Consider the following 11,648-nt stretch of genomic DNA (forward strand, 5'->3'; position numbering starts at 1 on the left):
CTTTAAGTTATAAAAAATTGTGGCAATAGTTAAATGATATAGCCATGTCTTTTTTGCTATAATAAAAACTAGTAGCTAACTATTATTTTTTGCTAGCAATTAAAATTTATTGTTGTAATTAATAACCTTTTAGCCACAATAATAATTTGAAATAAAATATTGTAGCTAAATAAATCTTTTTTACTTCAAGTTATAAAAGAAATTATTGCAATAGCTAAATAATATAGTCATAAGTTTTTTGATATGATAAAGTTTCGTGGCTAAAATTATTAGTTGTTACCATCTGTTGGAACTTGTTGTAGCAATGATGACCTTTTAATCATGAAAAGTGATATTTAAAACAAAAAAAGCAGTGAAATAAATAATTTTTTATTTTGAATATTAAGAAATTATGGAAAATCGACTTAATATAATTGATAACCTTCTAGCCACAAAATATTTTAAATTATATATTGTAGCTAAATAAATTGTTTTGCTTCAAGTTATAAAAGAAATTGTTGTAATAACTAAGGGTTTGTTTGGAAAGTTACCTAATAATTTGAATTGGTGTAAGTAGCAGCCTAGTAATTAAGCCGACATATTTGTTTATCACAGTATAATTGCAAGTGTATTATTTAGTTGCACAAGCATAATCACATGGTTATAATAAATTTTTCAAATAAAAGTTAATTATCAAAAATTAAAAATCACTAATATTTAAAAATAAGTGAAATTTTAAAGGATATTAACTTAGGTATTTAAGATATATATTATCTTATAAAATAATATTAATTAACAAACTAATATATATATTTAACTAATATTATATAAAAAAACTAATATATATTTTTAAATTAATAAATTTTAATAGATTAATCATAAAAAATAAAAGTACATAATTTTTAAGATCATGAAATGCATGTTTGACAAAAATATTAATATTATAAATATAATGTAATAAATTATCAAACATCTGACAAAAAGATAATCTATAAATTCTATTTACTAAAACAATGTGAAATATCAAGTCAATAATACTAAGCAAATAAATTAGAACCAAAACATATAATATAAGTTCAATCTTCAAACTGAAAAAAGTTAACATAAAACACTTACGTAAAATTTTAACATAATGTACATAAATATAATTCAAAAAAAATAGAAAAACGTAAGTGTATAATCTTATTTGACAATGAATTCTACTTTAATCTAAAAATTATAATAGTAACACAATTATACTAAATGAAAATAAATAATAAATAATATGAACAATTTCATAACTTCGTCAGAAGAAGTAAATGTTGAGAAATGAGAAATAAGGAAATGAAATATAAATACTGTAAAATAAAACATATATTTTTAAAAAGTAGTATAATAATAAAAATAAAATTTAAAATAATGGAAATCAAAAGTAATAAAAATGAACATAAATTAAAATAAAAATAGAAAGATAAAATTTAAAATTAACCTTGTAATTATACCATTTAATTATCTACAATTCACATATCCTCCATGAAAATTGAAGAGTGTAATTATCCCATGCCAATTACGCGCAATTATCTGCTAATCAAGTAATCTAGTCACCTAAACATGTCAAACAGTGTAATTACACTCAATTACACCAAATTCAATTTTTAGGGTAATTTTTCAAACAAGCCTTAAGCGATAAAGTCATATATTTTTTTTATACGACGAAGTTCGTGGATAAAATTATTAACTTTTGCCATGTGTTGAAACTTCTTGTAGCAATAATGACCCTTTAGTCATGAAAAGTATTATTTAAAATAAAAGATTGCAACGAAATAAATATTTTTGTTTGGATATCAAAACAATTATGGCAATAATTGAATTAATAATAACTGTATAGTAATATATAGTAATAAGTTTCATGAAAAAATAATTTAGTATTATTATTGTAATAATTTTTTTAGCTATAATTATTTTTTATTTCGAGTTGAAATTTGTTGCAGCAATACTAATCTTGTATATTTAGAGTTATGGATCATTCAAGTCGATTTAATTTTAAATGACTGCTTGCCAATTTCAAATATAATATAAATAAACAGGTGATTGTATCTACTTAATGTTAATTAATTAATTATATCAAACTTAAATATAACTTCGCTAAGTCTCACTGAAGCTTCATCATGAACAAGAGCTTCCAAAAATGTTAGTTTGACTCAAATTAAACATCTTTCATTATAATAATGTATTTGTCGACCTAATGTATTGATCGTTTGAGTTAATTTATTGTTACAGCTTGCAAGTCTTTAAATACAACTTAAATACATACTTGATCATGTGAAATTTCGAAAAACTTTCAATTATTCTAATTTATATTTTAGCTTATCTAAGTGTTTTAAAATTTTTTATTTAACTTGGACATGATTTATTGAGATAATATTTTCAAAAATTCAGTATAATTAAAGATTTTACTATTCGACTTGATTCAATTTATAGAACCGTACATGCAAGTTTCAAATTAGCATGGGTCCACCATTGATTTATAAATTTATTTATTTTGAGTAGTGTTGGTTAAATATTTTTAAATTTTTTATTTAAAGTATATATATATATATATATATATATATTTTCTGAGGCAGTAAATTACTTGATATTAAGTGTCATTAAGCATCAAACAAATACTTGATATTAATATTATTTAATGATATTGGTTAAGTAATTTTTATTTTAATATTTAAATATCCACAATTCAAAATGTCTCTTCCACCTACTGTCAACTTTTTTATGCGCATGAGTTTAAACTAAAGTGTGTAGTTTATTTGAGTTTCACAATTTTTAAAAAAATTATACACATTTTTTTATTCCCTCTATCTTAAGTTATATGACACCATTCGAATTGGCTATATTTTTTCATACGTCTTTTAAACTGAAAATAGTAATTCAAATTCATACTCTTTTTTAAAATCAAACTAAAATAATTGAATGTTATGGAAGTATGACTCCACTATAATAGAGCACTTTAATATGAATTTGAATTCACATTATTAATATAAGAAAAATTGAATTGACATTTTTTATTTGAAATTTCTATCTTAAAATAATTTTCAGACTTGAATTTATAGTAACTAACACTTATCATCACGATATTATATTTCCTCTCGGATTCTATATATATAGATTTTCTGATATTGATAATTTTATTTTATATTATAATTTTATATTTTAAACTTGATAATTTATTTCATATAAATCATTTTAAATTCATATACAACAACATACCTAGTGTAGTCTAAGAAGAGTAGAGATTCTATCCTTACCTTAGAAATAGAGAAAATTATTTAAATTCAAATCCATTTTATTATATTTTTGAATTAATATGTTTTAGTGTGATTTGAAAATATAAATTTAAATTAAGAATAGTCACAAATTTAACTAAACACTATAAGTTAAAAATTTATTAAAATAGAAGAAAAGGTAATTTAATTAACGATATCATGAAGGACCAAAAAAGTTGAAAAGGAATACATATTTTGAAATAATATTTATTTCAAATAAAATAGTTAACCTTTTCCATTAACTTAAAGTAAAGTACATATTTATTCTTATTTTATTAGAGAAAATTTGTTACTATTAATAATATAATTTGTAAAAAAGACGAAAATCAAACGTATAGTACTATTGTAAAGAAAACAAAAAAGGAAAACCAAAAAAAAATCTTAAACTTCCACTAACCAAGTAAAAATTTAAAAACTTTCCTCTCTTCCATTTAGAACAAAACCCCAAAATCTCCCCCCTCCCCCCCCGAAAAAAAATTTAAAAAAATTAAAAACTAGAAGAGCCCAAAATTTCCTTCTAAAATTTTAAATAAAACCTAATCAAATACTAACTTATTCCTCCCACCACTTTAAACATTCAGATCCCTTTCTCCTCTCCCCATTTATTTCTTTCCTTCGCCCCTCCCCTCCCTTTCCACCCTCACTTGCCTTAATTTTTGGTTGCATTGTGCAATAATTTGCTTATTAACTTTTTATTTTTATAGGGTTTTACAATATGGAATTCTTCAAGTAGATAAGATAAGTTTTTATAATATAAGTATTGGATTGGATTGTATATATTTTTGTTAATATAAAAGTAACTTTTTTTTATGCATGGGTTCTAAAAATTGGTATTGAAATTTAATATTTTTACTCGTAAAATTATACTGAGTATGTTATTATTGTTGTATTGACATTTGAGATTTACAGCTACAGCTTTTAAGTTGTTTGACACCGTTTCTTATTTTTATTTGTTAAAACTCCAGTAAAAGAATTATATATATATATATATATATATATATATATATATATTGTCCTTGAGATTCTATATATACAAACAGTAGTTGATCTTAATTTTTTTGCTTCTAATATATTCATCGTTATTGATAGGCATACTAATGGAAAAGGAGCAGATAAATGACAAATTAGGACGAATGTTGATCAAGTTAAGATGCACTTGAAGATCTTGAAAGGAGAGATAGAGGAAGACTATGCTGCTTTGAACTCAAACAAGATTGTGTCCGAAAAGAATTGTATATTGTGAATATTCTTAAAATTGTAAAACACGATTATATGTAACTTGACAATTGTTTGGAATCTCAAAAATGAATTCATAACTAGTTTATGTAACTTCTATGACAAACAAAGCTTGTGAAAAGTTCTTTAAATTGTAATGTGAAATTATTGAACTTTTTTAGTCATATTAAGAAATTCTTTGATTAATAATGCTCATGGTTGAATTCTTCAATTTATAGTAATGAATATTGAAGTTTAGAAACAACATATATATTATAAAAATTATGGCTATATATGCATTTTCACTTTTAATACAAAAAAGGAGCTATAATTTATATATTTCGTAGAAAAAAGAATGAATTTTTAGCCATGTAGAAAAATATTTGTGGCAAATATTTTAGTTTATAGCTATAGATTTTCTAATTCGTAATTAAATACAAATATTGTTATTAGAAAATTAAAATGTAAAATAGCTACAAATTTTTAATTTTCATAGCAAACAAATAGTCTTTTGCCACAATAGAACATATTATGGCTATATATAAAAATTGCTATAGATTTTATTTATCGTGGCAACAAGGTAAATTATTTTGCTACAAGTATATAATCTGTAGCAAGAATTTTTTACTATCACAGCTACAACACAATATCTTTTATAGCTGTAAGTATCAGTCCTTAGCCACCGATCATGTAAAGTCTGTAGCTAACTTTTAGTTACGCCGCTTCTTGCTATGGAAGAAAAAATTATGGCTTAAGTGTTTAGCCACAAAAATTTTCATATTTAGCTATGAGGTATTCTGTAACTATACATGTCTTTGACAAGTTCTAATTTATAATTGAAGGTTGGATGAATGTGTTTCACATCTTAAACTTCAAATGACTACAATGCCCTTACATCAATGTTAGTATAAATATCACCTTCCATGAAGCAAATAAAACATCACTTGTCCAATTATCATCTTTGAGCCAAATTAATTAAGTTAAGATGGTTTCTCTTAAGCAAGCTTTTCTCTTCATTACTCTCTTTGTTGCAATCTCAGGTTCTAAACTTACTTTTACCACTCTTCTTGCTTTGTAATAATTTGTGTATATTAATTATTATAATTAATTTATGTGCAGTTAATATCTCTTGGGGTCCTAAAGTGATGGCTTTAAGAGACTTACCAATTGACGTTACAGAGATGAAAGAAAAATTACTTCTTCCATATGGTAATGGTATTACTTGTTATCGAAGTTGCAAATCAGATAGCGATTGCGGTGACGGTTGGACGTGTAGAACTTGTGCTCCAATAGGTCATACCGGGAAATTTTTTGACTGTTCCGCCTATAAAAGGATATTTTGAAACTTTCTTTTGAATAAGTTAAATAATATTGCGCTTATAAGCAAGTTAAAAAGAAAGTGTGTGTTGTTATGAGTGAATTATCCTTGGAGCGCGTAGATTATATTTACTGCGTGCAAAGGATGAATGTAACTACTATTATATGTTTGATATGCCTTTGTGTATATTCTAGCATTTTAAATAATGTTGTGTTTTAAAGTTTGTATAATCAGAAGATAAATATGTAACCTAGCTAGTTTTCCAAATATTGGGGAACTATCTAACTACTGTAATATATGGGTTACAACTTAAATAAATATGTATTGTTAACTAGTGTTTATTTTATATGCAATTTACTATTTTTTTAATTGTGAAACTGGTCAAAATACCACACGTGAATTAATACATTTTTACGAGTTTCATATCCTAATCATCAATTATTCTCTTTTTTACTATATGAACTTCCATCTTGAGTGAATTTGTTCTCTCTTTGTCAAATATTTGAATTTAATTAACTGACAAAAAAAAGCAGACCAAAACCCAAACTTTAAATACTTTTACCTTTGTCAAATATATGAATTTAACTAACTAAAAAAAAGAGCATGACGAAAAGCCAAACCTATTTATTTCCAATTATTTCTTTTAAATTTTTCCCTTACTCAAATTTCTAATCACAATATTAGTTCTTCTATAGAAATATTATGCTATCAAGAAAGTCTCCACCAACTCTTCATAGGGGAAAAAAAAAAAAGGAGACAAAGAAACATATATTATTGTCCTTATAACTTTTCTTTGTAAAAGATTTTGTAACGTGCAATTAATATATGTTGGGGTCCTAAAATAATAGCTTTAAGAAAGTTACCAATTGATATTGCAAAGATGAAATTAAAATTACTTTTACTTTGTGATGGTCTTATTACTTGTTTGCAACGACGATAGCGATTGCAGTGATGCGATCATTTATAGGCGCTGTGTCTACAGTTATTTTACTTCAAATTATTGTTCCGTATTTTAGCAAGCGCGCTCTTACTGATGAAGATTATCTCAGAACTATCGTTCAATAATGTTGTGTTTCTCAGCAAATTAAATAATGTTGTGTTTCTAAGTTCAAGATAAATAAAATGTTACCTTATAATATTTTTAAAGTACCTACTCTAAAAAGGTTACTAATAAAGGTTATTTCGAAATTATCATTCGATCCAATTAAATAATATTGTGTACGTTTCCAAACAAATTTTTCGTATATTGGAAAGTCCTATTCTAAATAGGTTACTAATGAAGGTTATTTCAAAATTAAGGAATGTTGTGTATGTTTTCAAATAAATTTTTCATATATTGGAAACTACCTATTTTAAACAGGTTACTAACGAAGGTTATTTGAAAATTATCGTTCCAGCAAATTAAATAATGTTGTGCTATAAATAAATTTTTTATATATTGAGAAAGTATCTACTCTAAACAGGTTCTAACGACGGTTATTTCAAAATTCTTGTTAGAGAAAGTTAAATAATATTGTGTATGTTTCCCAAAATATGTTGGTCGTTATCTTTTTTTCTACAAAAGTTCCCTGCATATATATTTTTATTGAGGCTTTTTTTTAGCAACAATAATATATCCAATATATTTTTATAAAATGGGTGTTTTTCACAGTGAATCAAAATGAAAAATGTGTATTTTTATCCAACTTATTTTTAAAACTCTTCTATCTTTGTACTCACTCATTTCTAAAAAAAATAGTTTATTTAGTTTTTCTCATTTTGTATCTAAATAAATGTTTTTTTTTTTGTGTCTAAATAAATGATTTTCTGGACAATTGAAAAGAGAGTAATGATGTTTTTTCAATCACATCCCTCTCTTTTTTTTACTTTTTTTTTTTAAAAAAAAAGTTGATGCTTTTTCAATCTTATCACTCTTTTTAAAAAAATACATAATCAAGAAACTTTCCTCTCTCTGTACTCCCTCATTTCTTAAAAAATGATTTATTTAGTCTTGTTCATTTTTTATCTAAATTAATGATTTTTCTTATGTCTAAATAAATAATTTTTTAAATAATTTAAAAGAGATTAATGATGTTTTTTCAATCATATCCCTCTCTTTTTTCTAAAAAAAATAAAGGATATTTCTTCAATATTGTCCCTGTTTTAAAAAAAAATTGATGCTTTTTCAATCTTCTCATTCTTTAAAAAAAAATGAAGGAAATTTTACATAATCAAGAAACTACTAAAGAGTATTGAGTCGCGTAACTATTTATAGAGTAAATTAATAAAATATTATTTCTTTCATTCCTAAATATTTGTCATATATTTATTTTCACTCTCTTTAAAAAAAATATTAGTAAGAATAATTGATTTTGACGACTAAAAGATCCTTATTTATTAGTCCTTTCAATTTAAACTTTTTTTTTTCATTATATTAATATCTCATAACTATTTACAGAGTAAATTAGTAAAATAGTATTTCCTTCTTTTTAAATATTTGTTATATTTTTTTTTACACGCCCCTTAAGAAAAGCATTAGCTCTTTTAATTTAAAATTTTCTTTTTGCATTAAATTGGTATCTCATAACTATTTATAGAGTAAATTTGTAAAACATTATTTCCTTCACTTTTAAATATTTGTCATATTTGTATTTACACATCTATTCCTTAAGAAAAATATTTATTAGATATTGATTTTGACTAAAATATCCTATTAAATCTTTCAATTTAAAATTTTATCTTTTGCATTATATTAATATCACTTCGTAAAAGTGAAAATAAATAAGTAATTATGTCTTAATTTTTTAAAATGACAATAATTAGGAAATATTTATTTTTAGTATGAATAATAAGTTTTTAGTAACGGAGGGGTATTTGTTTGATGAGTACTTTCTCCGTTTATAAATACTAGTTTAGGTGTACGCACTTCATATGTGTACCTCACTTTATTGAGTTTAAATGTTACACTAAATAGAATATTTATTTAAATAATAATGAGTATGTATATATATTTGTTACCTATGAAATTTAGATAATAAAAGCAAGGCTCATTATGAATAGAAGATTTAACAAATAATAGTGTACTTTTAATATGCCTGGAAGACAAAAAGTAAGAGAAATAATTAAAGATATACTCATAAGGCATCAATGACAAAATAAAAAAACAGATTATCGTAAAACTGTGCATGACATAAATTTAGATATCATAATTTGTTTTGATATCAAGTTGGAATTCATAAAGTTCGGCGTTCGACAATTTATAACTTGTAAATCTCGATAATTGATTACCTGTGACTTGATGTCCAATAAAGTTTAGCTGCATAATTATTCCTAGGAAATCATCAAAAACACAAAAATTAACGTAATGAAAAAAAGCTGAAATCTGAAAATCACAAAGTTATATTGGAGCCTCTAGAATGAAAGCTACAAAATAACTGAAGATTCAATAACGAAAGTTACGATCAAAAAGTTTTATAACCGAAAAACCTAAAAAAACCCTACTAAAATTGAAAAAAAAGAGAGGAAGAAACATAAACCATTTACTTCACCGTGATAAAAAATCTTCAATAAAGAAACATAAACCTAAATAAAGCATACAGAATAACTTTTTTACAAAAAAGAAGAAGAGAAATTTAGAATCTTTACCTTGTTATTTAACTTCAATATAGGCGTGAACATCTGCTTCCAATGATGGCCAGCCTTTATCACTTAATTCTAAACCAACGGCACTGGTTATCTCAAAATTAGCCCATTTCCGACATGTTTAATCAATACATATCCACCAAACTTCTAATTTCTGATATGATTGAAGAGCTCAAGAGCATATATAAGCAGTACCTGCCTCTATAAGACTATCAAACAAATTATTGTTACAACATTAAAATTAAGAAGATTATCATATCACAAACAACAAAGACGTTTAGCATTACAAAACGAAAGTATCTCTTTTGAGATAAAAGACGCAATTTGACGTCCAAGTTCTAGAGTCCTATAATAATTCTCTCAAAAACATAAATCTATTAATATTTTTTTCCTTGCCATATATTTTAGAATTTTTTAGACCAAAAAGTAAACCTATCATTATTAGTTTTCCATATATTTTCTTCTTACCATAATTTTTTGTATATTTAATTTTTTCAAAATTATAATCAATATTATAAGAATAATAATATGATAATTGAAATAAATACGTGAAAAGACGATTTTGTTTATTGTGGAGATTTTTAATGAAGGACAAAAAGTTCGAATCACATTTCTAAAGGGCCTTCACACTTTTAATATATTATAGATTATAGATTATAGATATAGATTATAGATTATAGATTATAGATATAGATATTATAGATTTGTCCACTTTCTATTGGGCACATACATTAAGAAACTATTAGAGGAGTGATATAATAAATTTCTTGTTTTGAAAAATGCAAATGAGTGATGTATTATATTTAATATTAAAGGTAAAATAATTTAAAACAGATAAATTATTTATTAGTCTTACAAACCGAACAAGTATTATTGGATATTTTAAAGTAGAAAAGTGGACGAGTAAAATTAACAAAGGAGTAGTTGTTTAAGGATGCACTAATGCTAAAAGTATTTAGCAACGGAGAGATGGATAGAGTAATTGCGTTAATTAATTTGTGTGCATTAATTTATTTTTCTAATAATAATTACTATGAACTTGTGGGAGAAGTTGCACAGATGATAGCCAATGCAGTGATGGTAGGTTCTGTCATCTTTGTAGTGGATCTTTTGCATCTGCAATTATGGGGAGTGAAGACTTTAACATGTGTTGGAGAGTAATTTTCTTAAGAGTTAATTAAGTAATGATGTGCTTTTAAGTTTGTGTGTGATGAAAAATAAAATATGTAATCTATTTTTATAGTACGTTATTGATGAAGGTTATTTAGTAACAATTATCGTTCGAGTAAGTTAACCTATATATATATATATATATATATATATATATATTTTGATTTCTAGGATACTTATATCAGCGTCTTAACAAAATACTACAGAGAGTGATCCGATAGCGTTGCAATCATTGTATTTGGACATTATGTAATATTTACAGACCATCCATTAGTTCCTAACATAACAGTATTAGGAACATGTACAGAATTACTACACGGTAAAATTCCCACAATCTTAATACGTTTAGTAGCAAAGTCTCCTCTTTTATCCGTATTCAAAATGTCTATCACATCTGGAGGAGGCGTCCAAAAAGTAACAGAAGTGCCAATAATTCGCTCATTATCACCCTTTTCATTATCTTGTTTTTGTTATCCTTTAATTTGTTTCTGCTATTGTAAATTCGCCCCGGAATATATATGTATAAGAAATTGCACTATGAGATCCATGCAAGTCACATATACATATACTTTTTCATATATCTTTCTATTTAGATCTCCTAACTTAAAAAATAATAATTTATCTGAGTTGTGCTTTTAATAATAAAAATATTAGCGTTCAAGGATCTGGTCATCTAGTCATTTATAGATTCAATAAAGTTGGATTGAGAACAATGAGATCTCAAATCTAATTTTTTCATAAAGATAAATATTAGGTGACTTCTTCACTTTTGTTTTAATATTAGTGGTCAGAGTTACCTGATACTCGTTGCTAGTGAAAAATTACTAATATTCTATTAACTTAGTCGAGGTGCACGTCAGCTGATCCGAACATTATAATTATTAAAATAAAATAAAATAATAAATATAATTTATTCAAATATGCATATATATACACATAAAAAATAACGAATTTATTTTATGTCAAGTAAATTCACAAAGTACTTTAATTACTAAATTCACAATAATGTCACTTATATGTTAATGTTGTTACATATAACTGGGGGT

At 24.6% G+C, this 11,648-nt stretch overlaps 1 protein-coding gene across 2 annotated transcripts in view; it reads left to right on the forward strand.

Moving 5' to 3' along the window:
• Nucleotides 1–5,337: 5,337 nt before the first annotated feature.
• Nucleotides 5,338–11,648, forward strand: part of LOC107869851 (fruit-specific protein-like) — a 12,343-nt gene continuing 6,032 nt past the window's right edge. Inside the window, exons 1-2 of one of the 2 annotated variants that reach the window (XR_001673984.2) lie at nt 5,338–5,533; nt 5,613–5,695. Coding sequence is in view for 1 of the 2 variants with exons in the window: in XM_047403385.1 (XP_047259341.1) it covers nt 5,479–5,533 (55 nt within the window). In the remaining variant the exon portion in view is untranslated. Of the gene's footprint in view, nt 5,534–5,612; nt 5,696–11,648 lie in introns of those variants that run through there. The other variant, XM_047403385.1, reaches the window with a different exon arrangement.

Source organism: Capsicum annuum, unplaced genomic scaffold (assembly GCF_002878395.1).
Source record: "Capsicum annuum cultivar UCD-10X-F1 unplaced genomic scaffold, UCD10Xv1.1 ctg4023, whole genome shotgun sequence".
Lineage (NCBI taxonomy): Eukaryota > Viridiplantae > Streptophyta > Magnoliopsida > Solanales > Solanaceae > Capsicum > Capsicum annuum.